General features: G+C 39.5%; 7 protein-coding genes across 11 annotated transcripts in view; 3 read left to right on the forward strand and 4 right to left on the reverse strand.

Annotated features, from left to right (window-relative positions):
- The window catches only part of LOC130696131 (calcium-binding mitochondrial carrier protein Aralar1-like), a 65386-nt gene that overhangs the window by 36129 nt on the left and 4043 nt on the right, over positions 1–25214 (reverse strand). The window lies entirely within an intron of this gene.
- On the reverse strand, positions 4320–8333 carry LOC130696129 (PMS1 protein homolog 1-like). Of its 2 annotated transcripts, XM_057519197.2 has the most exons (12): positions 8245–8333; positions 7729–7920; positions 7101–7658; positions 6915–7031; positions 6708–6854; positions 6171–6629; positions 5886–6102; positions 5648–5780; positions 5198–5584; positions 5008–5135; positions 4781–4932; positions 4321–4711 (listed from the first exon to the last, which is right to left on the reverse strand). In XM_057519197.2, the coding sequence occupies exons 2-12, from the start codon at positions 7876–7878 to the stop codon at positions 4553–4555; spliced, it is 2607 nt and encodes an 868-aa protein (XP_057375180.1). In that variant the 5' UTR covers positions 7879–7920; positions 8245–8333; the 3' UTR covers positions 4321–4552. The 2 variants fall into 2 exon arrangements, with proteins under 2 accessions (XP_057375179.1, XP_057375180.1); XM_057519196.2 differs by having other exon boundaries at positions 4320–4711; positions 6915–7658.
- Positions 8421–11743, forward strand: LOC130696132 (peptidyl-prolyl cis-trans isomerase G-like). Of its 4 annotated transcripts, none has more exons than XM_057519205.2 (13): positions 8421–8529; positions 8600–8769; positions 8832–8964; positions 9025–9112; positions 9363–9392; positions 9460–9605; positions 9665–9824; positions 9909–10173; positions 10243–10338; positions 10411–10562; positions 10646–10920; positions 11008–11360; positions 11483–11743. In XM_057519205.2, the coding sequence occupies exons 2-13, from the start codon at positions 8611–8613 to the stop codon at positions 11657–11659; spliced, it is 2034 nt and encodes a 677-aa protein (XP_057375188.1). In that variant the 5' UTR covers positions 8421–8529; positions 8600–8610; the 3' UTR covers positions 11660–11743. The 4 variants fall into 4 exon arrangements, with proteins under 4 accessions (XP_057375188.1, XP_057375190.1, XP_057375189.1 ...); XM_057519207.2 differs by having other exon boundaries at positions 11014–11360; XM_057519206.2 differs by having other exon boundaries at positions 8422–8529; positions 8608–8769.
- LOC130696148 (succinate dehydrogenase assembly factor 3, mitochondrial-like) lies at positions 11744–12428 on the reverse strand. Its single transcript, XM_057519225.2, has 3 exons — positions 12268–12428; positions 12085–12159; positions 11744–12020 (listed from the first exon to the last, which is right to left on the reverse strand). Exons 1-3 carry the CDS (start codon positions 12382–12384, stop codon positions 11826–11828), a joined length of 387 nt encoding a protein of 128 aa, XP_057375208.1. The 5' UTR covers positions 12385–12428; the 3' UTR covers positions 11744–11825.
- LOC130697044 (dnaJ homolog subfamily C member 3-like) lies at positions 13886–15334 on the reverse strand. The gene has a single exon (XM_057520159.1). It carries the CDS (start codon positions 15332–15334, stop codon positions 13886–13888), a length of 1449 nt encoding a protein of 482 aa, XP_057376142.1.
- LOC130696141 (ras-like protein family member 12) lies at positions 18019–21674 on the forward strand. The gene is made up of 9 exons (XM_057519217.2): positions 18019–18696; positions 19089–19145; positions 19346–19467; positions 19558–19578; positions 19663–19734; positions 19816–19865; positions 20371–20489; positions 20556–20651; positions 21260–21674. The coding sequence occupies exons 1-9, from the start codon at positions 18573–18575 to the stop codon at positions 21433–21435; spliced, it is 837 nt and encodes a 278-aa protein (XP_057375200.1). The 5' UTR covers positions 18019–18572; the 3' UTR covers positions 21436–21674.
- On the forward strand, positions 22685–25149 carry LOC130696145 (small ribosomal subunit protein uS11m-like). Its single transcript, XM_057519221.2, has 5 exons — positions 22685–23105; positions 23478–23608; positions 23677–23777; positions 23845–23910; positions 24637–25149. The coding sequence occupies exons 1-5, from the start codon at positions 22783–22785 to the stop codon at positions 24745–24747; spliced, it is 732 nt and encodes a 243-aa protein (XP_057375204.1). The 5' UTR covers positions 22685–22782; the 3' UTR covers positions 24748–25149.

The raw sequence follows: 25214 nt of genomic DNA on the forward strand, positions 1-25214 counted from the left end.
CAACTGATAATGAAGAAAGGTTTCGCTATCACTACGAATAGGGCAACCGAACGCAACTTGCATCTAAGTATATCTATTCATCCACGTACATATTCCTGCGTCACGTTTGATGCGTTTCCCAGTCAGCCATCAGAAACCGAAGTTTTCTTTGTTTAACTACATTTTGGCATAAGGGGAAATCGAAAACTCGGTGTAAAACACGATGTGCACACACACAGCACACTTCATTAACGATTCCCCAACTTCCAAACTGACGTTTTCTTTTGTTGTCAAATGGCATGAACCGTATATGGACAGGAAATGCATTGAAAGACGCATTCAACTGTATGGCAATATACCTTCATGTGCTTTCGTTTTCAGGTAGAACGTGAATTCAAGTGTTCAGTGCTTTGTGACATTTCCTTTTGTAGATAACATTCACGTTGCAGCCGATCATTGTCTTGTCCTCTGATAATCCAATAAAAAAAAATTTAACTACCGAGATCTATCGCTTCGTTTGGACGACTGTGAACGACAATCTCCAACTGAGAATCAAAGCCTGAACCCATTTTGGGGCGACAAATGGAATTGCCGGGATTCATCGGATCAACGGCGCGTAGATAGCCTAGACCCGTTTCGTCATCCCGGAGGGCACAGTTGGTGCGCCGGCTTGCATTGCTAATTTAAACTTATCGCTGCAGACTTTACTAGAAAAAGAAACAAACAAAACAAAGCAAAATAAAAAGACAATTTAGCGGGACGTTCAGCACATGCCATTCCTAATTATTCAGATTCCAAAACGCCGTTACACTCGTTCGTGCCACAAAAACCCCAATCTACAATGAATAAATTCCATAAAATATGCTATGGTTGCAAGATGATGTGAGACAGGCCAGCTTATTTAAAATAGTACATCTTCAAAAAAATTTTTTTTTCTCATTCAGGTTACATAATGCGAATTTTTCTTCGTAAAAAAACCCAACAGAGTCTCCCACAATGCCGAATAAAAAAGTTGAAAGCGAAGAAAGTAGATATTATACGCCTAACATAAATCCTCCAGTGTATACAATAAAGTACAGAATTCTAGGAGCTCTCGATCATTTTGGCCCTAAACTAGCCGCACATGGGATCTGCAAGCTTATAGTATACGGCGACTAGACTTTATGGAATTATAACCAACGCACCCGCACACTTCTGATGCTGAGTTCTTAGAATGGGTGTCCGGTGCTTCGAAGCAAAATAGGGAGAACGATATTAGGCGTAGGGTTGGGGTCACAAATCATATTAATAATAGTGATATAATCCAGAAATATTATCGTCACGGGCACGAAACTTATTCCGTGACTCCAAGGTTACCACCGCAAAAATGGGTAGACCTAGCAAATAATAGAAGGTTAGCAATAAAAATAAGTTGTAATTGCTCTTTAGCCGTAACTATTATACCAATAATAACCTCGATTTTAACCAACAGCGTTTATGTACCGTTGACTGCGCTTACCTTGGTGATACATGCTCAAATCGAGTTGATACCCATCCGTTTTTTTGCGATGCAACACCTTACCATTTTGCTACCTTGGTGGTAAAATTGCTTGCATCCTAGGCCCCAATCTGAGGTTCTTTCATGCACCCGTTAAATGAGCGGTGGACCGAACGAAAAGACGGCTGTAAATACCGTTATGGCAGAAGTTTTAAAGTTCCGAGTTGGCCGTCTAAACGCGAGAAAAATAACGGCTGCTGATGATAAACGATTTGGTGTTGCGGAGCAGGGTACGCTCAACACAAAAATTCATCAGTTTGCTAAAGATTTCATCTATGCTGGTAAAAAATTCAAAAGCTGTCACGCGTTAGTTTTCTTTTGTCGCAATAACCAGGCACGAATATATCATATTGTAACTTCTAACCACATTTCATAAGATGGATTGAAAAAACCATTTGGGGATGTTGCTCGTCAATCTCTTTGTGAGAGCGTTTACCCAATGGCCTTATAAGTTGAAATCTTGAATCACCAACCAAATATGTAGATTCAATATAGGCTTTTCGTTCCCTTTTTCTATGGCAGCGTAATAAATTCACCATCGATTCTCCATATTTTAAATATTTAGTCATTTCCATAATTTAATCAATTGTTCTTTTACCCTGGTTCGTTCACTATTGTATCACATCAGCTAGGGCCCTGTGGCAACGGGATCGGGGACACCGCACTTGTCAAATGCTTCGAGCACGCACACGTACATACAGACATAGAGTTTGACTCACGACGGGAGTTCTATTTTTGAACTGAAGTAATCCATAAGTTTCTACAAGCATTTATTGTCAAACGGGAAATTTTGAAGGTGTCCTTTGGCTAATGTTAGAGACATTCCGATGTGCGTCTTATATGGTGATCAGGGCCTTGTGACCCAAAGCGATGAGTTTGAATTCACACAAGCCTAGCAAATGTAAACTGAATTTCTCAAGGCCCAATCAGCCTCCTGAAATTTCAAGCCTCATAACGGCTATCCGCCACGAATCTTTAGTCGCACATCATTGATTTACAGTTATCGAAGAATTTTCATTAGATAAACCTTTACGTAATTGTCAATTTCTTTCCAAGCCTACTATTGCAAAAGGATAACCAAAACAAATGTTATAAACCATACGAAATGGTAAGATCACACAGAGAGGGAGACCTACGTCCACGAAAATAACTTATAACTTTTTGCACGTATACAATGCGAAGTTCTTAACTTACCCTTACCTTTCGTCCGTGTCAACTTGTTTTCTTTCCATTTTCTCTACGCTGTTCATACTGATGTTTTATTGAGTGTGCAAGCTGACGTTGTTGCTTTGTTCCAACTTATTGCCACCGGAATGGAAGGCTTTGTTATATGGAGAAAATGCATGGGACAACTGAATTATTACGTAGAACATGACCATCCTTTCAATGAAAAAAATTATCCTTTTATGATCTAGAAGCTAAAAGCATTGTATATTTAGCAGGTAGCAAACTAACTTTTTAAAAATCTAACTAACAAGGTCAATTCACAGGTTTTCTTATGAAGAGTAATCTGTCCCTTTTACTTTATCCTCTCTGATTTTTTCCACGTTTGAAAGTAAAGCTAGTGCAGTAAACGAGAAAAACAGCAATAGCATGCACCGAATATCCTAGTTGTGGAACTTAAACATTGGAAAGGAAGCATACCTAGCGTTGTGTGTTTTGCGGGAAAGCTTTTTCTGAGAACCGAGTGGTGTGCGTGCATGTACGTGGAAAACTTTTAACGAAGGAACTCTACGTTATTCCCTTGTCTTGTTAAAACCGAGCCGCCTTAGCTGATTGACGTTACAGGTAAGATTTCACCCGTCGGTTGAGTTTGACACGATTCTATCACCATTTACAACCCGGGTTTCTGAAAACTAGTTCTCACAAATAATTATCACGTATACTACCCTGACTTCCATTTTTTCACGTAACTAGTTCAGTTGATAACTAGTTTTCCCATCCAGGCCTACGCATGTTAGAGCTTGAAAACTCGGTTCATATACGGATGTCAATTAATCCTGCTCAATAATAAGTTGTGAGCTCGCAACGTCAACCTACTCTTAACGCTTGATACGATAACAATAATATATGATAAATACAAAAGGATATAATGAGAACGATAAAATTTTGCCCGTCGTGGAAGACGTAACAAGAGTAACTAAGTTGGACGCAAGTGAAGAAGGAAATCTAATTCGCCCACGTGAAGCGAATAGATTTCTCTGAGTGCCGCTCCTCTTTACGACATCATGTCATTACTCAATGCATTGCAAGGAAAAATAAACACGTAAGACATAAGTGTGTTGTTGTGGTTGAATAAACGCAATAAATTCACTTGAAAACGCGTGTTCTAAATCGCGTAACTCATTGTTGTATCTTTACATTGATGTTATGCAATACAAGAAGAAAATCTTACAAAACTATGGCTGCTATATGAATTGTCGATGATCACATTGTATATTTGGATACCCTACCAACTGATCCTGGTGATCGGAACTGAAATATTGAATTAAATATAAGTTTAGAAACGAATAATTAGTACAATCTTCTAGAAACAACCTAGAACTATGAATTTCTGATAGGCACGATGTGCGCTGTCGCAACGCTGCAAATTTTTTTTCTAACAGTTTTCGTAAGAAAACAATTAGGTCTCCCTTTATGCGGCTTTGCAAAACCAGTAGGTTTTTCATTGATGCTATGTATAGCGAAGCGTTAAGCTATAAGTTCACGATCACTGTATCCAGTAACCGAAAACAGGTTTCGTGAGAATAGGATAAACGATTTCGATCGGAGTTGCGAATACAGCCTTGCACAAGTGAAAGCTTGAAGTGTTGAATAATTGATACTACCAAGATGAAATTCTACCCTATTTCTTCTCTATCCCCTTCCATAGTACGTCAATATAAACTGAGATCGTTCGTGAGAACCAAGGGAATGTATATCGATCGTATACAACAATAACAAAGTATCCTTTTTGATAACGAAAAGATCACGGATGGGAAATAAACGCAATAAGCTGACATTCTGCCGATAAACACGTCAGATTTTCTTGTTTTCTTATACAGGTTGAGCATTTATAGGATAATTCCAGATGACGGGTTCTCCATGTAAACAGACATTTTCAGGCTCCATCGATAGCCATTGCTCAAGCAATTCGCGTACCTCACCTTCGTCCGGTTCGGTACATCTCTCGACCGCAAGCCGTGCAGCTTCAAACTAAAACGAAATAAAATCAAAGAAAATTTTTCCAAAAGAATCTAATATATAAATTTAATATTGGTATACTTTTAGGTTTACGAGCGTCTGCTCCGGGCGACAGCTTTCGACTGTACTGCCATTTTTCACCACTTGACGAAGAAGGGATTTTACGTCATTCAGTTCAAATCTTTTTACATTTGACGGAACTTGGTATACAATTAAGTTGGTATCTTCAGATTCTACGATCAAAGTTTATAAGTGGAAATAATTAAGACGCCAGAGATAGTTATAGTGGAGCTGCTTGTCAACTATACCAACGACCAGTCGAATCCCGACGCCGTTGGCAACAAGGCGAACATCTGTGATCGTCCGAGTTGTGGCATTTTCCCACTCGCTTTGCAGACACAATAGTTTTCTCCAGCCCTCTAGATCTCCAAAAATTCTATGAAGGGCAACCAATTAAGAGAAATTGAAATTGTAATATTTAACACATTTAACACATGCCTCTTGTCGATTAATATTGGATTGGCGAGTTGCTTCGATGGTACAATATGTCCACTGGCGAGCCGAGAGTACAATATCATCTCGTAGAGTCGAGTGAAGTTAACAGCCATAACCATGTGCCCATTAGAGCAAAGCCATCCAAAATTTTCAAGCTTTCCCATACAGAACCATTGACATTTTGGTATCTGTTGGAACGCTTTGAGCGATCTATTCAAAATGCTCAGCGAAAAGTCCACACTAATGGATGTCCGTTTAGCAGGTGGGGCAGTTTCGACTACATGCCTAGTCGGGGTTGTGTCAACGCGAGCAACTGGTGTTTGTCCGAGCAGAAAGCGATCCAAAGAGGTATTACTCATCGTCGATGCCTTGGTCGTCCGGAGCTTGTTTCTAGAACAACGGATCAACTTTAGAAGCCAAAAGATGAAATAAAGTTTGGATTGAAGTACATACGCGTTGTATCGTTGCTTGTTTGTTTCAGCTTTCCTTTCGTATTTCTCACGACTACTTTTATCAAGGTTTTTCCAGCTATGACTCAAATGCTGTGACAATTCCGTAAAGCTCATCAGTGGGTCCTGGGAAAGCACTAGTAAGTAATGTAAAAATAAAATAAAAGGAACAATAAAAAATTATTAAATAAATTTCCAAAACGAGGGAACAGGGAAACCGATAATCTTAAATGGCTACATACATTCGCTTCTCATATCTTTGCAATATTCGCCGAACGGATCTGGTGGGATTTTGCGCACGCTTCCATTCACAGTTTCCAAAAGAGTGGGTGGCGAGCCGACAATTCTTGATGCCTCCAAAGTCTCTATTAGCTTCGGTTTTTTTGCTACATTGCCAGCAATAGAAGGGTCTGGAAGGCGCTTGTCCAAATGCGGTTGCCCCCTCAAAACTTGTATTGCCTATTCGATAAATAGATGCACATTAGATGGTGCACGCTTTGATTTGTGTATCTTTACGCTAAACTTACGTGAACAGTACGTCCTTCAGAATCTTTTGCCAATCCCCTACTCCATTGGTCAGAGCCAATTGCTATAATTTCCGACTGATTAGAAGATGTGCTCTTCTCGACGTTTACTTCCTCAACTTCGATCTGAAATGGTTCCTTAAATCCGTGAAACAGGCAGTCGTCCTCCGGAAAATCATTGACTGAAGAATCAATGCGAGTAGATTCAAATTGGTTAATTCCAAGCTGTGAATTTGAAGAGGTTTCAAACTGGGTGGGAAGGGGAGTATGAAAATCACTTTTGTTTTGATCTTCAATTATGGTTTCTTCTACTACTGACACATCTGGCATCTTATTCGAATTGACTAACAGAGAGCTATCTTTATACATTTCTGATGGCGAACTAATTTCCGGTAGGTTTTCCATCGTGGATGCTCCTAAAAAATTCTCAACTCGGTTTTTAATCAACTCCAGCACATCCCCCTATAATACAAAACCCGTGGTCTAACAAATATCATAATATGATATCATCTTTGTAAACAAATCTTAACGAGGCATTACCTGTCGTTTCATCAGCACTTTGGTTTTGTTAGGTTCGACGTTGACATCGACTTCGTCACCAGGAAAGTGAAGTGAAACGATGAAAATAGGATAAAGCGTAGACTTCTGATTGTCATCCCGATTGAACGCATAGAGCTCCTTCATCAACTGCATAAAAATGATATTGCATACTGATTAGAAATGTGGACACATAACGTTATACGTCACCTTTTCAATTTCCTTTGAAACTACAGGACGTTTGTTGATGAAGACGAAAGCACGATCAGGTCGATTTCGAAAGCAAATGTCTAGAAGAGCATTTCTTTTGGGCGCCATTAAAAACACCTGAATTTGTAACAAAAACCAACAATTAGCAGACGGTATATAATTGATAATAAGATCCACATTGTATACTGCATCATCTTCACTGAAAAATTCCATGTGTGAGCAGATTTCGTGGCCCAGAGTTTGTCTGACGTTTGCTTTGAAATCGATAGCTCGATTTTTTTGCCAAATTAGGCTATGATCGTGGTGAAAGCTAAGGTGAACTTCAGGATGAATCAGCCCGTAACTAAGAAGAAGTTCCTCAACTTTTATCAGTTCTTCTCTTTTCCTCTTCGGAGTTTGATAGTACTGCTTCCGTACAGGGACATTCCAAAAAAGTGAAGTAATGGCAACCAACGTGCCTTGACTCAAGTGGGATGGTTTTTCATTTATCACTTCTCCGTTGTTATCCATGACATGGGTAGTGGCTACAGGGTCTTCGGCAGTTTTAGTCGTAACCGACAATTTTGCTACTGCACAAATGGCAGCTAATGCTTCTCCTCTAAACCCATAAGTTGCCAGAGCCTCCAAATCTTGATGCTGACTGATTTTTGATGTGTAGTGAGGTAAAGCCATTTTAAAAACATTTTCTTTGCTGATTCCAGATCCATTATCTATTACTTCAATCTTACTTAAACCACTATTTTCCTAAAGATAATATGATTATTAAATAATGCACAGCATTTCTATATGAAATCTTATTAATCTTATTTATCACCAGTTTCACTCTAATAACAGTAGAGTCAGCATCCAGAGCATTTTCAACCAACTCTTTCACAATGTTACAGACAGACGTGGCTATTTGTGTTGCAGTTATCAGCTTTACAGTGCTGGATGGAAGTTCTGAAATGATTTTCTTTTCAACCATTATTAGGAGCTTGTAGTGGGAATAATTATACCCACTTTTAACCTAAACCATCCAATAAAATAGATTATGAGTTTTCGGATCAGATGTAATACACAAACAACAAATGAGTCATTGGATTTATGCTTTCTCGCAGGCTTATTTTCCTTGCACATTTTGCTTACTCTAAAGTTCAACATCGATCTACAGCTTGCAGGTAATTAAAACAAGGGAAATCCTGTCATAAATTATGTTGATACATTATAATGTCTAGATTACTTCAACTTCTTTTTTATTCGTTTCTAATATCACATTTCAGATACTTTATGCTTAACTTCGTCAACTAGTTTTACAGTGTGAGACAGTTATCCAACAAGTAGTGAGATATACCTAAATTTCCCACGCGAAGCCTGAAAGAAAAACCCTGAAATTGACTTTATGAAATTGTTTTGGATCGTATTTGGAACATACACAGCAAGTCGAACACTGGCGCCATATTTGCATCTGCTCTGTTGCCTTTTGCGAAAATGCCTATACCCACGTTTTTGAAGTGATTATTAGGACAGCTTTAATGCTTCGGCAGTAACCAGGATCGTTTGTCGTGGTGACGAGTATCTCATACGCAAAATTCTCATTTCAGTTGACGGGATCAGGTATTCTGAATTTATAGACAAGGTATTGTGGTGAATCTTAATTTATTCTTCGGTAAATTTTTTTTTGCTGTACTGATTAAATGTTTGGTTAGATAATCAGAACATGACGGAAATGAAGAGTCACAGACCACGATGTTTCTTTGACATCGAGATTGGCGGTATTTCTGCCGGCCGGATTATCATGGAACTATTTAATGACATCGCCCCAATCACATGTGAAAATTTTAGATCCCTTTGCACTGGGGAAAAGGGTATAGGGAAGGTTTGTGTGTTTGTTAAAGATTTAATTGCATCTCTCAGCTAAATTGCTTGATATTACCCAAGACAACAGGGAAACCTCTACATTACAAGGGGATCATATTTCATCGAGTAGTCAAAGATTTTATGATCCAGTCAGGAGATTTTTCAAATGGAAATGGAACTGGAGGAGAATCCATTTTTGGAGGAACTTTTGAAGGTCAGCTTTGTGCTAATGTTGTTATCCAAACTCCTGTGTTCATTATTTGTTAATCTTTAGATGAGGCCTTCACAAAGAAACATGAGCAGCCATTCCTGTTGTCAATGGCAAATAGAGGGAAGGATACAAATGGCTCCCAGTTTTTCATGTAAGACATTTCCCTCACATAAAGATTCTTAGTTACTTACCAACCATATAATAGCTGAGAAGTTTTGATGAACTGTGCCCTATCATTAGTTGCAAATCCGTTCATGTGTGTAAGATCATTAAGGAGAAAATTGGTTACAGTGAAAAGGGAGTTCTTTTCAAGATGATGATGATGATGATCCAGTACAATCTTACCCTCCCCTTCATCCACGGGCACTGTATTTTTCTTTGAATTTTTGTGTCATTGGCAGAACTACTCAGCCCTCACCTCATTTGGACAAGTAAGACCATAGCTTTGCTAGCATAGCATCAGATTTCTACAGTGTATTATTTCTTTTTCTCTCATAGTATTCACGTCGTGTTTGGTCATGTAATCTCTGGCCAGGCGGTTGTGAAGCAAATTGAAGGTCTCCCTGTGGACAGAAGGAGTCGGCCTCTGCAAGATGCCAAAGTCGTTAATTGTGGAGAACTTGTCCCCAAAGCTAAATTAAAAGGTACTTGAATATAAACACTATATTTTGGTTTTGGGTGAATAACTTAATATATTTTGTAGAAGATAAAAAGAAGCGCAAGGTTTCGATTTCCAGCGAAAGCAGCAGCAGCAGCAGTAGCAGTGAATCTGATAGCTCCATAGAAGAAGGTGAGGTGAAAAAAGACAAAAAAACGAAGAAAAATAAAAATAAAACATCGAAAAAGGATAAGAAGAAAACCAGGTTTGTCCCATTTTCTTTTTTTTTTTTGTTTTTGTTTTTTGTTTTGTTTTTTTTTTTATTGTTATGTTGTTCCCGAACGAACAGATCGACCAGCGGGGATGGAGAGAAATCCGATATAGAAGCTGAAGGGTTTCCTCATCCACTAGTGACACTTTCAAAAATCAACCCTGAAGAAATCCCCGAGATTCCGTCAAATCGATATTTGTATCGTGGTGATAAAAAGAACGATGATGCAGATTCGAAGACAAAGGGCAATAATGATAAAGATGACCGAGCAAAAGAGAAACGACGTGCTCAAATTCGTGGGCGAACCAAAAGTGGTAGAAAAGTTAAAGGGCGAGGATTGTTGGTAAAGGATGAACAATTCCGTGTTAAAAGTTGGTCTTCATAATAACTTCTAAATTTCGTTGTATGGTAGCGCTATCGAACACCCTCCCGCAGTCCATCCAGGAGCCCAACACCTCCTCATTGGCGCTACGAGCAAAGGAAAACCATATCCATGAAGGAATTTGAGGTAAAGTCCTAAACAAAATTAGAGGTATGCAAAAAGATAATCACGTGCATTATACTATTGCTTCTGTTCCAGCACCGTGAAAAAGAACGGAAGAAACGCGATGATGAACTGAAAAAGCGCGAGGAAGAACGGAAGAAACGCCATGCTGAAAGAGAGCAAGCAGAAAGACAAAAGATTCTCCAGAAAGAGTTGGAAGAAATGGAGCAGCAGTTAAATATGAAAACGTAAGATAGGGATTTCTGTTCTGTTGACCAACAAATGAAGAGCTTAAAAAAAAAACTTCTTTTTTTTTCTTCTTGTTGATCAGGCCTTTGGAAAACAAGGAAAGCAATAGCGGCATATCTCATTCAAAAAATGAAGAGAACAAAACCGAAGAAAACTCCTCCATCGCCAAACCTGATAAAGATGGTACTGGAGCTGTTGATTTTGATTTGGCGTTGGATTACGAAGAAATGGATGCACCACATTCTGAAAATGAAGGAGAAATTAAAGAAGATGTAGCGAATGCTAAAAGTGAACAACCTCCGCAAGCCAAGCCCAAAGATAACGGTGCCGAATCGTCTGATGAGAGTTCAGGTGAAGGTAATGAAAATTTCGATGTACTGCTCAACCATTGGTGTTGCGTTCTTATTTTAGTCTAAACTAAATTTGACAATTCAATTCGGCAAGGGCTAGGATCAGACACATTGGAAAAGTTGCGTGGGAGGAGTCGCTCGGAGTTGCCCAGTCCTGAAAGTGAGGACATATCGCGGAGGCGAGACTCTCGAAAAGGACAGCAGTTGCCCGTCACAGGTCTGAGTAGTTTAGCTAAGACATACGCTGATGAAGAAGCCGTAGGAGCAGTAGAAAACAGTAGACAGCCAGCCAGTCAGACCACTAAGGTTGAAGAGAAAATTGCAGCGGAGATTGTTTTGGCACCTCAGACGAAAGACAATAGTCATCACGCCAAGGGGGGCGTGGCCAAGGAAGCGGTAGAAAAGGAGAAAGACGGCGGCAACCATTCCAGCAAGGATAAACAGACGGTAAATAGCACTTCGTTTGCCTCAGTTGTTTATCTTGTTTTGCTGCACAAACCGAAACGAACTGAAAATTTAGATCAGAAATATGTAATATTATTTTTTTTTTTTGTATTATGCTTTTTTAGGAACGCCGTAGGAGTCGTTCTCGTGATAGGCGTGATTCACGCGAACGCGACAGGCATCATCGTGATTCAGATAGACGTCGGAACGACAGACGCAGATCGAGATCACGCGAAAGATCCCGTAGAGATCATAACAGGAGAAGTCGTTCACGGTCCCATGAGCGGTCGAGAAGACGCTAATACCGATGGATATGATAAATTTTACCGTCGCAAACTTTGAAGTCACTTGACCCTGAAGTGAAATAATACACTGATGAACAAGGATCTTTCTTTACTTTGTTTAATAGATTTACACTAGAAGAAATAGACATATAGACATACATACATGAGTTATTACATTTTTGTGCTACAATTTTGTAGGTATATCACTATCTGATTCTAGTTTGGGTTTTGTTGCTTCCTGCATGAGCTCATGCAATTGATAAACCTGGTCATCTTTGAACAATTCTAGTTCTTCTTGTGTGAGGTGTCTCCCTAAGATGGGTGATTTCTTTTTCAATTGGCTCACACTTAGCTGCTTAGATAAAGTGACAGCATAATCCTGTTTCATTCAGGTATTAAGAGGAAATTGTGAATATTATTTTTATTTAGTTTTTTTACATTACCACCCATCCAGTCATAAATGGATTTATCTCATGTGGCAGGCATTTTTTATGACGCTTGAATTCATCTTTGACATACTAGAATAAAAAAATAAGGTAAAACGGGTTAGTTAAATTATGACCCATGTTGGGACAAATTATAGCAGGTTTAATATCTATACAACCGAAAAGGATAACATATTCCACCTGATCTCCGATCGCTTTGATCTCCAATGGAAGACCTCGATGGATTCGCAGTATAGTTTTGTACAACAAGCGAACTCGTTGAACATGAGTGAAAGATGTGGATGTTGTAGTGGCCATTGGCAAACTATGTTATGTGTTTCAGAGTGAACAAACGAGAAACAGTTATTGAAATAAAATGGTGATTTTTTATTTTTGTCGTCTGCTTTATTTACACACAGGGATGCCGGTTATAAGAAATAAGTTGACAACAACCAGCAAAGCGACAGGCCAATACCAGTTACTTAGGAAACTTGGGATTTATTCAGTCATAGATTTCCATATAGTTCGCCAAGAGTGGTTTGACGAATACACAGCACATTTTGCAGTTTGGTTTCTATCCTGAAGGAAGAGGAAAGGGTGGTATTTCAAAGTAATACAGCAAATTCCCGGGTAGATAAAACTACACGGGTGCGTGTGACTACTGGATGTCCGAGCATCCCAATTCAGGAGAGTCATTCCCAAAACTCACCTGGATGCTAACCGGGCAGTCACACACGGCGACTCTACTTTATTACTCGTGACTAGCAACTTTGGGCCCGTCCAGGTCCGGGGGATAGGTGTGCTAGCGCATTTTCTTGTGGCTACTTGTCAAAAAGGCGAAAGGTACTGGCGCGACACAAGTGAAATGTGTTTTTTTTTAAATTCAGCTATGCATCAATATATTTCGGTTCAGAGCTGTCTAATGGGATAATCCGGCTCGAGGGCTAATGCGATAAATGGTTATTTTATATTTCTCATCGCTTTATGTAATAATAAAAAACCATTTTCGCGGTTGAGCATGGTTGGGAACTTCCCCCTAGGCCATACCCGGGCTCCTTTTTGATCCGTAAACTGAGGCGAAAGTTAGTTCCTCTTATTATGGCATGCCGTTAAATATTGTCTGATGGTAACTTTAAGAAAGAGCTTCTTTGAACACGATGTTTTGTGTAAAAACTATTTCGTCTAAGGGTGGAATTTCAATGTAGTAACGTAAATTCCCGTGCAGACAGAACTACACGGGTGCATGTAATTACCCGATGTCAGACCATCCCAGAGTCGAGGGTAGATGACAAAACATCGTTCCCATAACTCATATGGACGCTGACTGGGCAGTCACACACACGGCGATTTACTTTATTACGTATGACTTAAAAATCAAGCCCTGTGTTATCTTTGACATGTTGTTGTTGTCATATTTATGTGGCTGAGGTAAGATGAACTCGCTCAGTCAGAATCCTTTTATAACCGGTCTTAGTTAAGGATGGTATGATGACAATTTTGCACACTTGAAATTTCGATTTCCATCTTCTTGGAAGAGGCAGGGGTGGAAATTCAATGTAGTAACGTAAATTCCCGTGCAGACAGAACTACACGGGTGCATATAATTACCCGATGTCAGAACATCCCAGAGTCGAGGGTAGATGACAAAACATCGTTCCCATAACTCATATGGACGCTGACTGGGCAGTCACAAGCACGGCGCTTTACGTTACTACTCGTGACTTAAAAGTCAAGCCAAAGGGTTTAAAAAAGTTGTTAAGTGTTTTTGTGTGCAAGATTAAGCTATACATCTGGTTGTTATCGGAGAGCTTGAAATCTGTTAACAATACTGCGCTTGATGGGCCAGTCGAACCGATGTCATGTCGAGCCATTTATCATATTTGCGCCGCGAATGGCTATTAGATATGACTTCGTAGCCATATTTAATAGTTTTGAAAATAGCTTCATGCTTTTTCTGGTCGGGCGAGCCTCGATGCTTATCGGGATGATGGATTCGTGATTTTGCATAATATGCCGACTTAACCTCGCTCTTTCCTGCGTTACGCCCGACTCCCAAGAGTTTGTAGTAATCCGGTCCGACTACTTCTACGTCCTTGTCAGCGCGTTTCTCCAATTCTTCGATTCTTCGTTGCAATTGCTCGATATGCCTATCACGGTTTTCGAGTAATTTTGCGTGAAAGACGCGCATTCGGCCAATGGTTTCGTGGCTGGCGAGAAGTTCATCGAAATGAGCATCTGAGGTCGCTTTTTGTTCGTTCAGCGCCTCTTTCAGAAGGCGGTTTGCTGTCTCCATCTCTGAAAATTTCTTCTTACACTCTTCCAGATTTGTGGCTAGTTGTTCAGCCTTCATGCGCGCTGAATCGGCGTTGTTGCGAAAGCCTCGCACTTGCATTTGAAACTTATAAGAAACCTCGGAATACTTAGCCGCGTATTGGACTTTCGCCTCCTGTAATGCCGAATGCAGACGCGCTTCATGTTCCTTCTCAAGTTGGTTGCGCAACCCTTCCATTGCGGATTCGTAATGGACACGTTGTTCGTCCACGTCGAGCTGGTGTTCCTTTACCATCCTTTGTACAAGAACCTTGTTCTCCGACTCAATGTCGTTCAGCTGTTTGGCATGTAGCGCCATCGTATGCTCCATCTTAGCTCGTTGGTGAGCTTGCTCTACTTTTCGTTGATTCTCCTTATCAGCCAATTCCTGTTCCAGGCGAGACATACGTTCTTCATAACTCATTCGACGAATCTTGAGGTTCCGGATTTCCTTCTGCATTAGACCAACCTTGTTTAGACCTTGATGCTTAGAAAAGACGATGTCTTTCATTTCTTGCTCAGCCCGCTGCAGATCACAGTCCTTCTTCACTAACTCGTCTTGCAACTCGATGTTTTGCCTGGTGAGTTCGTCACGCGCAGCGCTGGCTTCCGTGGCTTCCAATTTCATCCTGTAGATGATTTCTAACAGCTGTTTGTTAGCCGAAAGAGCCACATCCTTCTCTTCCATCAGGTCAGCAAGCTGAACCTTCAACGCTCTTTCGTTGCACTTCTTTTGAATTCCGCAATCATCTTCCGACTTTGGCACTGGTTCGACGACACAGTTCAATGCATGGTTCTCAGCAGGTAGATCAATCGGGTCTTCAGATTGATCTTGCGAGCCACTCGCTGCATTAGTAATCGCCACAGGGGCAGATTCGGCGACAGCTTTTTCAGAAGTTGCTGAAAAAATGGATTGCCACTGGTAAATGAGACACGGTAACACAGTGAAAAAAGGCATTTTCGAAAAGAATCACTTGGAATCAATGATATCACTTGAAATCACTTGAAATCGCTAGGAATTTCTGAAAATGCAGATATTTTTGCGGAATCACACCTGCAGCTAAGTAGTTGCAGCCAGAACGAAAGCCATTTCAAAAGCTTGCATTCTCCATTTTCGGACTCTTCGCGTGTGTTTTATTGATTTTGAACGAAACATGCTATCAGTTTTTAAAAATTCGCATTTTTAAAAACATGTTTCAACAAAAACTAAATTGATCGCTTTAATTTAAACGTGCGAAAATAGTAAAAGTAAACTTTGCTTGCTATACCGTCATAAGGCGATTAGGCGTCATTGTAAACGCAGCGCATTGCAGACGATCGTTCTTGTTGTGTTGGAAGGTTTATCAGTTTTCGAAATAAGATGGTTCTTCGTTTAAAAACTGAAACTTACGAAACCATAGTGTTTTTTATGGTTTTAAAATGTTGGGGGAATGCGCCCAAGTTCACCGTTCACCTCAACTTCATCCGTACCTTCAGTAATGCTCACCAACTGTTGCTGTCAATTGTCATCATACCAACGTATAGTTTGTCATAATTTCATTGTATTGAACTTTCTCTAAAGTATTGAAACTTTCAGATTCTCTATAAACACCAAATGTAGATCCAGGCTAGCCTCAGGAATGTAAACTAATGAAAATCAGTTCAACCGGACCTGGAGTTTTTTTTGTCCTACATCTCAGAGGTAACTTAAATACTATTATAGTTAGACAAAATATCAGCATAAGCACAGCAGTCTTTTAATTATTGATACCTACATTGGTTGTTTCCTTGAAAAGAATCATTCCCACACTTAATTTGTATACAGTGCAATAGAGGGTATGCATGAACATTGAGTGTAGTGCAACGTAAGTAAAGTTTGGCATTTAATATTTGTGGTCTTTTGGTTATTATATTATGCTGTCTCATGATAAGTAAATTTCTGCCTTTTCCCATCCTTAACTGGTCCTAATATTTATGCAGGACAGGAACAAAATGTGTCCTTGTTGGAAAAGTTGTTTTTGGCCCTTGGTGGATAAGGTTTTTCAACCACAAGAAGAAAAATTTGCTGAAATAGGCTTCTGGCGTAAATTAAGGCAGTATTCCCATTACATGTTCCCGGCCGTCATCTTCATTTTTTTCCCGATTCGTGAGTGGTGAATGCAGTTGAGCATTAAGTACACAGATAGGAAATTGCTATTACACTACTGCTGCTAGTTGACAGTTCACTAGTTGATCGCCTGCAAAACGTTACATTCCTCCCAGAAGAGCAGTGCCTCGTTCTCGTACAATAGAAATTCGTTTTAGTCTTCATTCAAATTTCACACTAACTACTTGTTTTGTTGTTTAGTGCATCGAAATGTTTTGAAAGTCAAGAAGTAGGCAACAGGTAGAGACATTTTGGCGCCATGCGTTTGCCTCGAGTTAGTGTCAACAGTCCGTAAAGTCGTTATCGATAACATTTGCACGTTTTCACCAATCAATAGGAGTTCAATCGCAATTGGACACCGAGTTCATTGGCTTAATTTGTAAAAATAATACTTCCCTATTGCCACCTTACGATTACTGTCAACAAGCGATGCGTATCATGTATATTTTTTTAATAATATCGGTAGTATACCCAGGGCGCACAAAATCCACTACAGTTGGCGGTGATCTGTAGGTAAGCCGAGGAAAAGAAAACCGGGGCAGAGCTCTACGAGCAAGGCAGCAGCTAGAACTAGGCCTATAAGATCTTAACACTTTTGATTTAACAGATAACGCCAAAACAACTGAACGAATGATTCTGCTCTCCTCAAAACATTTTAGACGTTCAATTCATTCACAAACATTGATTTCTCCCGTGGAATTCCTGATTTGCTTTAAAGAATCATCACTGTTCGTGGAAGAAAAGTGGATGAAGTGAGGGCTTCGATAAGGTCTTGTATGACGCAAATTTACAAAGTGACTTTCTCACTTTGCACTCAGCAATAACGAGCCTCGATCGTGAAAACTGCTACATAAAATGCAACCTCTTAAACCTCCCCTTCACCCTTTGGAATGGTTTTCTAGATGCCGCTGTCTTCGTAGCCCTGTGTTATGCAAGCCTTTCAGCTTGCAAGAACTAGAAAACTGTTAGTTATGTCGATTATTACGACCGGCAATATGTCTCAAGTAGGATTGTGGCTTAGTGCGTTAGCTATTGCTTCCGGCCGGGGCAAGAAATGTGTCTGCTTAGAAACAGAAAGCCCCTTGCCTGGGTTGAAATAAAATAGTTTTTTGCTCGCAAAAGTCACCGAACCAAGTTTCAGCATTTTTCACGTCTTGTTTGAAGTACCTCAGCAACAGCTGAACAGCGTAAGACACTGTATGAAGCTCGTCAGCTTTCCCAATAACTACTAAAGTTCTAGAAGAAAAACATTTTTCTTTTTACTAAGCCACCGAAACGTTAAGGCTGTCAATAAGGTCACATGTGGTTTCCCCTACATTAACAGCACATCATAAAGCTCCCTACACGTTTTAAAAATGGATAATTTTCACAGTGAAGGAAATGGTGCCTTTAATGTGCCGTTTTCTTTAGCGTATTGCAACAACGGAATTCGAAATTAAATCCTATTTTTGATTGTTGCATGTTTGCAAAGAAGCTTACGAAATCGTTGGAAGGCTTCGATTCCATGCATTGTGAACAGACGAAATGAATTATTTAATATGTTGCGCGCGTTGGCATGGTTACATAGGACTAAATCTGTAACTGAACACGCCTCTTGGCAACATCGTTGAAAGCTATAGGAAGATCGTCGTTTTAAATATAACCTATGGAATACTTTGCGCGCTTGCGCCGTAGACACAAGCAAGGCCAACGGTTTTTCAGTTTCTCATACATAAAGTTAACGTTCGACTTGGGTGACATCTCTTCTTCGTTTTCCTATGTGCTGGACAGTTATAAGTGGAAACAGCAAGGATACAGAACGCAAATAGACATCGCTCTCTGTGCATTGCCCTCCCATGGAGTGCCATTGCCATTGTTTGAAAAATTCGACTTGTAACAATATTATTGCCAGTGCCAGAAGCCAATAAATCAACAAGAGAAAAAAACAAACAAAAAAAAATAGATCTCCATCGCAGCTATTGATTTCCGGAAGGAGACGTTCATTTACAATTCATTCTCGCCCTCCCACTCTACCCTGTGATATTTTGACACCGTATATAAATTCGTTAGTGGTGATACTTGTATCGTAGTCATGAGTGCAATACAGTCTTCCATCTCGAAGCGCAATCTGCTCATGATGCGCAACCGAAGTGGATCTCAAGGAACCAACGAAGTCAATTTGGCTCTAATAGGAGAGCTCGGCAGCGGAAAATCAGGTTTAATTACGTTCTACCTAGTATAGTAATCAATACTGGCACACTGTTTTCGCCATAGTGCTACATATTCAGCTCGAATGCAAGAAGCCCTCAGCGGAAAGTTGAGCCGAGACCACATAAGCGCGATTTCCGTGTTCGTAATAACAAACCGAATTCGATGCATCTAATGCACTGTGCGGCGGTTATTTTATTTATTTGTTTTTCTTCTAAATATAGTATAGAGTTCACGTGTTTACGTGCATTAGCCGAGTCTTCTAACTTTTTCTGTGTCTATCTGTATGTTGTCTTTCCACGTTTAATGGGCGCTTTTAATGGCGTCTATTAAAGCGCTCCTTCGCCAGACTGGCAGATCATTTGTCAGAAATAATAATCGTTTTATGTTTTTCAAACAGCCCTCACCGTAAAGTATATCACCCGACGATTCATCAATGAATATGATCCAGAACTAGGTAGGTACCAGTACAGTTTCAACGTCATACGTACACCTTTATGAAATCGTGCTTTCCGTTGTGCTTTTCTACAGCACGAATATTATTTTTGCTTTAGGTTTATTTATTGTCATTAAGCCTAAAGATTATTTGTATAGTTGAAGACGAGATAAATTTTATGACCAGATTATTTTCGCAATCAAATATATTTTGACGGAAAGAGGACACATATTCTAAACCGGAGCAAGTGGACAATCAAGACATATTGGTGCGGATTATGGATACTTGTGACAAAGAAGGCAAAGACCCCGAACGTTACTTGAAATGGGCCGACGGTTACCTTGTTATTTTTTTTTTTTAATTAATAATTTACGGTTTTTATATACAGTATATTTCAAGTTCCTCATCGGTTTGTTTCACTATTTCGATATAGGTAATATACAGTATCACGCAGGTGTGTACCTAGTCTAATTTGATACCATCATGTGTGCATAAAAAAGAATTAACGGAATAGTTGTTGACATTTTCAAAAACATAGCGGAGCAGTTTTGAAACGGCACAGAGGTATCTGGACGGAATTAGCCAACATCTAAGACTCACCACCACTTACGTAAGTGGGCTTATCCTTATGTTGTACTATTTATTTTTTTTCACTTTGTGTATTTAAGAAAAAATCTCTTGCCACCCACAGGATGCGCCATTGATTCTCATAGGAAACAAGGTGGACCTGGAGCGCTATAGGTGAGTAACGTAAACTCTGTTTTCTATTGAAAAACGGGCACACGTTCCAACCTAAAGAACCCGTGATTCATCAGCGCAGTACTAGACTATCTTTAATAAATTAATCCGCATTGCATACGTCTAATAGTTCTCGAAAGAGCAAATCTTGTACCGTATCTTCCGAGAGTATACATTCATTGATGGCGGTGTCAACATCCTTGGGGATGGAACCAGTTTGTCTTCCGAAAGCGAATAACTACCTAACGTCCACGAGTCACGATGGCCGAAAAGCTTATCGTAATGAAGCTTTTTGAATGTAGCCAGCTGTTGCACGTTTCTTGGACGTGAGCCAATAGCGTGCCACAAGCAATTTCAATGACAACACACGTCTATTATGCTTCTGCGTAGGCTACAGTTACTCAGTCAAATCGCTCTGGCGAGAAAACGAATTCGAACCATTACAAACATCACAACAGCGAAAAGGAAAACGAATTGGTTAAAATTACATTTTCTTCTTTCATGTCAGGACGGTCAGTAAAGCCGAGGGTTCCAGTCTTGCGCATTTCTATAACGCAGCCTTTTTCGAGACTTCAGCGGCCGAAGAATTTAACTCTGTCGAGCGTGTTTTCCACGAAGCCATTCGCGGTAGGCAGTTTATTTTTGTACAGTATATTGCGTTTTAATATCATTGAATCTTATCTTGCCCAGTAGAAGTGATTCGCGAGCAGGAGCGTTACATGCCTATCCGCAGTTTATACATCGCCAATGACGAAAGCAAAAGCGGCAACAGTTTCCTCACCCATATTGGTAAGTGACGATCACTATTGTAAATATTGCAATGTGAATCACCCTCGTGATCTCACGTTTAGTTCTTTTTTTTTCTTTATTTCTTTATTCTTTTTAAATGAATGGTCGATCTATCTCGTTACCTCAGAACCCTGTCGCGAAAATAAATTATTGATATGGGTACTGGCGACAATCCTTTGACATTGGGGTTAAATCACGTCGCACATTCAAGAGAGCAAAACCCGATAAAAAAATAGAAAAGGTTTTGATAGATTGCCAGAAAAAAAAAGAAATATGTGCCGTCCTTCGTTGGGAAAGATTGGCGAGCCAATGATAAAAGTACCTCTGCCACTATCTCAACAAGACATTTCACGCTTGAACGGAATCTCTCGCAATCTTGGTTGGGTGGGCTTTGCGAGTGGGTGACCCTTGTTGGCAAACGCTTACCGCCCTGTTCGACGATTGCACAAGAGTCGTTGGTCCAGGAATCTGGCTGCCCTGTTCACTCCTGAGGTTCATTTATAGAATCTCGGCGTCTTAAAGATTGCATTTTACGATGCAGCCAGCGTTGACGATAAATATGACTAATTTATCTCCTTGTTTTTGTTTACGTCGTCTCCGCCGAGTAGATCGTTCGCGACGGTTGCGGTCTCCCGGAATGATCCATCATAATAAGAGCGGACAGTCCAGCTCGTCGTCGGGCGCCAGCAAGGACGGCGGCGGGAGCAGTCGACCAGAAGCGGCCGGCAACAACTCCCGATTCTCTTTCCTTAAAGGCAAAGGGTTCAAGGGAATTTTCCAATAATATCACGACAAACGAGCTAAATTACAAGACGTGCTGTATTTCACTTTCCCTCCCCGCCAATCATTTGGTTGCAATGTTTTCGTGTCGTCTACTTTGCCATCCTACAATGTCCTCTCACATACTTTTAGCTGCCTCATTGTGATCTAATGTTGACAAATATATGGCCCCTACAAAATTGTCTTCACGCGATATAGAACGAATTTACATTTGAAGATAAATATATCACTACCTTGGCTCAATGTAATTTCTATGAGTTTCTCTAATAGATTTTTGAAAAAAGCTGTTTTGAAATTTTCAAAGATGAGTTACGCCAAAAATTTGCTTATATTACGTCATAGTTGACCTCGAAACACTCGCAGTGATGTGTATTCACAAGAATTGCTTAAATGAACTAAATAGTATTTTGCACTCAATGGTTCCCATGCCAAACAGCACATTTCTGTCTGTTCAACTCTATTCTGAAAATGTGACATAACATTTATCATTGGTCTTAATTAATGGAAAAAAGTTGGGAGCAACAACGTTTCTCTTTCGTGGTTATAATACACTTATAATACAGCAAAAACAAAAAAAAAACAAAAAAGGTTGCACCAAGTTTGAATACTCTGGCAGACGGTAAGTACTTTTCGTTGTATCAACGCCTGCCAACTTTCTTAAATATAATTCAATTCGCTCAAAATGGTAGGCAATAACTCATTGGTCTAGAAGGGTGGTGAAATTAAAAATATTTAAAACTCACCGCGTTGCAATGGAAATTGTTGAAACGAATGAAGGCTGTCAAGGCAAAGACGACAGCTTTGTGCGTAGAAACAGAAGTATGAAATTCTTTATATTTTTATGGAGAGTAGAATTTTTTTTACAGGTAAAGAATTAGGATTTGGCTTGTAATGCATGCAATCCAGCACGTGTAGTCCCGTAAGGCTATTTCAGTCTTATCTTCGAATATTTCGGAATAAACGAATAAGAAACATAACTGTTTGATGGAAGGGGCAAGAGTCTAAAGAAAAAATAGAACTTGAAAAGCTGAAAAAAGTTTACAATTTTATTTTAAATGAAATTATTGAATTAAGATTCTGAAAAAATAGCATTTTTTTTTTTGCAAAGTTGCAAAATTGGTTTGCAGTTGCTTTCCCGAATTCCCGATTCCGAACGACAGAAAGAAAAAAAAAACATGGCAACGTGACAAACCTTGTTTTTGTGAAAGAGGCAACAGTGGATAGTTCCGACTTCTTCATCGAGAAACTTTTTTTTCCCGTCGCGTCTGCTTCTTACTGCAATTGCCTAGAAGTCCACCATCTTTCTCTTCACCGTAGTTTTTTCACCCAGATCGGACGTTCTTTGTAGTGCATGGCGCTAAAAAATTTCGCTCGGCGAGCGTTTTGGACGCTGCCGAGCTCTGTTTTGCGTCATTCGAACGTACTCGGCACAAGGATCATCTCTAACAGAATCTCGGTAGCTTGCCTTTCTTCGCTCTCTGATAAATTGTGGTTGAAAAATCAGCTCGATCTCGACAATGGAAAAAGCACTGTCGGCCACGCCCGACGCCATTTTCAGACCTGTGTTAGTCGTTGCAAGAAAGATGATCTTTCTCGCGCACAAATGGTTGCTTCCATGCCCAAACTGGATGAAGGAACACAAGGCGAAAATATGCAAGACGTGACCTATGACGAGTAAGTATAAGACGCATTTTTTCGCCATTTTTCTTGTAATCGTCCAGCATTATGTTAACCAAAAAGACCAACAAACTGAGCTTCAGATTTTTCTGTAAAATGTAGAGATTGTTGCACGTTGCATTACATTGATAGTTTCTCTTTACAACACTTTTAGGGCATCAACTCATATAAACTACAAAATTATGTTTGCCATTTTTCCGATGAATTCAAGCAACTATTCCTAGTCGTAAATATTTCCTTGCCATGGCCAAATTAAATTTATTGCTTCTCCACGCCTCTATTCAATTCCCTTATAGCTTTCTAATTTATCTGGTTAAATCATACATTTATAAATTTTATTGATTAATTTAGATGATTTTTTCATCAAAGACAGACTGGCCTATTCCCTGATGAAGGAACTCCAAATCAATTGTTTGATGGGATTCGTTTTGCAGACCTTCCTATCTGTAACATTACAGCCACTCCCAACAACACAATCATGACGCTGACAAATGCTGCTGGTAAGAGTCTTCAGTATTAAATTGAAAAATTATTTTTATTTAATTTTTAAAAATCATTATTGAAATAGGTGTTGTACAGACCATTCATAGTTGTGGCAGAGAAGGCTTTAAAAACACACGTGAGGGGACTAACATAGCTGCTCAAGCTACGGCAATCACACTTGCTACAGTATGATGTTGCACCCTATTATGGATTTTAATTGTGCAGTGGAGTAATAATTTCTGGAACTTTACAGAGAGGTATTGGCCTTGGGATGAAAACTGTTCGTGTAACTGTCAGTGGCCTTGGGCCAGGAAGAATGGTAAGTTTGAATTTCTTTTATCTTTTCAATCAATGCAATTTTCATCAAGTGAATGAGGCTTAAGGTTAAGAGTTAAGTTGGTGGAATTATTCCAATGTTATATTTTAAAAGAAGTGACAGATAAAGGAAAGTAGTTTTTCCAAGCTTTTTTTTTTTTTTTTTTTACTGTGCTTTGGGTTGGCTGTTTTTCTGCACATGCTTGATAGTGATGCAATTGCGAATTTATGCACAGCTAGATGATGCGACTTTTCAATTTTCGAATTTCCTTTACCTGACGCGATCGTTAGGAAAATTGTTTTTAAGCTTTGTAATCCAGTGCATATGAGTATGGTAGTTATTATCAGTGTTGACATAGCTTGGCAATATATCTTTACACTAGATTCTGCTAATGTGCAACATAGAAGAAGGAATGGAATTTAATTCATCCGCACAGATGAATTATCACTGACATTCTTTGTTGTATCACATTTATTGCTACATAACCACCAATGATATCACTAAGAAGCAAAAATAGGTGTCATAGATGTTAGCTTACGGGAAATTAGCAAAATTGATATGGCTCGTTTTTTTTTTTTTTTTTTTTTTTTTTTTTTTTTTTTAATATTGTGTATTCTGCGTTATATTTTCCAGTAGTGTTCTCCTGGCTTTGGTCATCTATAGATCTATTGTTAGTCATCGGTAGGATTTTTATATTTCAAATACAACTAACATGAACATTTCTTGCAGGCCGCCATTAAAGGATTAACAATGGCTGGCATGAATGTTATATCCATAACCGACCGGACACCGGTGCCTTGGTCTGCACAGCCTCGTCCGAAGAAACGGAGAAAGCTGTAAGCTCTACATTTATCCACATTGCCACCGTCTTACTTAACTGTTCTGAGACAGCCATGTGAAGAACCGTATCATATCGATGATAGCCGTGATCCTTTCCTCATTTATTGAACGCGTTTTGTTTTGCTTGGCCATTTAGTGCCACACAAAGCCATTCGCTAATTAAATGATGTATTTGCCACGTATAAGTAATAGATCCCATTCAAGACAAATCGACAGTTCTATAGCTTTCCAGATTACTCGGCTCGATTTCCAGTCTTGATTCCTTCACACACCTCAATAGTTCTCTTTAACATCTTTAAGTGTAAATATTTCACTAGGAACTAGTCATTGATGAATGTTATGTGCGAGGGCAGAAGACCTTGATGCGAAGTTGGTTAACTTCTGAATACATGTGTCATTCATAACGTTCATTGCAAGAGCATACTTATTTGCCTAGCTAACTCATTTCATTAGGTATTTTTTCATCC

Source organism: Daphnia carinata, chromosome 5 (assembly GCF_022539665.2).
Source record: "Daphnia carinata strain CSIRO-1 chromosome 5, CSIRO_AGI_Dcar_HiC_V3, whole genome shotgun sequence".
NCBI classification, from domain to species: domain Eukaryota; kingdom Metazoa; phylum Arthropoda; class Branchiopoda; order Diplostraca; family Daphniidae; genus Daphnia; species Daphnia carinata.

What these genes read in the sequence shown, in the direction of transcription:
- LOC130697044 (XM_057520159.1), bottom strand. Translation starts at nt 15,334, where the DNA reads ATGCCTTTTTTCACTGTGTTACCGTGTCTCATTTACCAGTGGCAATCC.
- LOC130696148 (XM_057519225.2), bottom strand. Translation starts at nt 12,384, where the DNA reads ATGGCCACTACAACATCCACATCTTTCACTCATGTTCAACGAGTTCGC. An exon ending in TCAAAGCGATCGGAGATCAG is followed by an intron (nt 12,160 to 12,267) that starts GTGGAATATGTT and finishes TTTTTATTCTAG; the next exon opens with TATGTCAAAGATGAATTCAA. An exon ending in CATTTATGACTGGATGGGTG is followed by an intron (nt 12,021 to 12,084) that starts GTAATGTAAAAA and finishes TGAATGAAACAG; the next exon opens with GATTATGCTGTCACTTTATC.
- LOC130696132 (XM_057519205.2), top strand. Translation starts at nt 8,611, where the DNA reads ATGACGGAAATGAAGAGTCACAGACCACGATGTTTCTTTGACATCGAG. An exon ending in TGATGAGAGTTCAGGTGAAG is followed by an intron (nt 10,921 to 11,007) that starts GTAATGAAAATT and finishes CAATTCGGCAAG; the next exon opens with GGCTAGGATCAGACACATTG. An exon ending in CCAGCAAGGATAAACAGACG is followed by an intron (nt 11,361 to 11,482) that starts GTAAATAGCACT and finishes ATGCTTTTTTAG; the next exon opens with GAACGCCGTAGGAGTCGTTC.
- LOC130696129 (XM_057519196.2), bottom strand. Translation starts at nt 7,878, where the DNA reads ATGGTTGAAAAGAAAATCATTTCAGAACTTCCATCCAGCACTGTAAAG. An exon ending in CAAAGATATGAGAAGCGAAT is followed by an intron (nt 5,781 to 5,885) that starts GTATGTAGCCAT and finishes ATTACTTACTAG; the next exon opens with TGCTTTCCCAGGACCCACTG. An exon ending in AACAAGCAACGATACAACGC is followed by an intron (nt 5,585 to 5,647) that starts GTATGTACTTCA and finishes CCGTTGTTCTAG; the next exon opens with AAACAAGCTCCGGACGACCA.
- LOC130696141 (XM_057519217.2), top strand. Translation starts at nt 18,573, where the DNA reads ATGAGTGCAATACAGTCTTCCATCTCGAAGCGCAATCTGCTCATGATG. An exon ending in GCTCGGCAGCGGAAAATCAG is followed by an intron (nt 18,697 to 19,088) that starts GTTTAATTACGT and finishes TTTTTCAAACAG; the next exon opens with CCCTCACCGTAAAGTATATC. An exon ending in TTTCCACGAAGCCATTCGCG is followed by an intron (nt 20,490 to 20,555) that starts GTAGGCAGTTTA and finishes CTTGCCCAGTAG; the next exon opens with AAGTGATTCGCGAGCAGGAG.
- LOC130696145 (XM_057519221.2), top strand. Translation starts at nt 22,783, where the DNA reads ATGGCGCTAAAAAATTTCGCTCGGCGAGCGTTTTGGACGCTGCCGAGC. An exon ending in CGGCAATCACACTTGCTACA is followed by an intron (nt 23,778 to 23,844) that starts GTATGATGTTGC and finishes GGAACTTTACAG; the next exon opens with AGAGGTATTGGCCTTGGGAT. An exon ending in GCCTTGGGCCAGGAAGAATG is followed by an intron (nt 23,911 to 24,636) that starts GTAAGTTTGAAT and finishes CATTTCTTGCAG; the next exon opens with GCCGCCATTAAAGGATTAAC.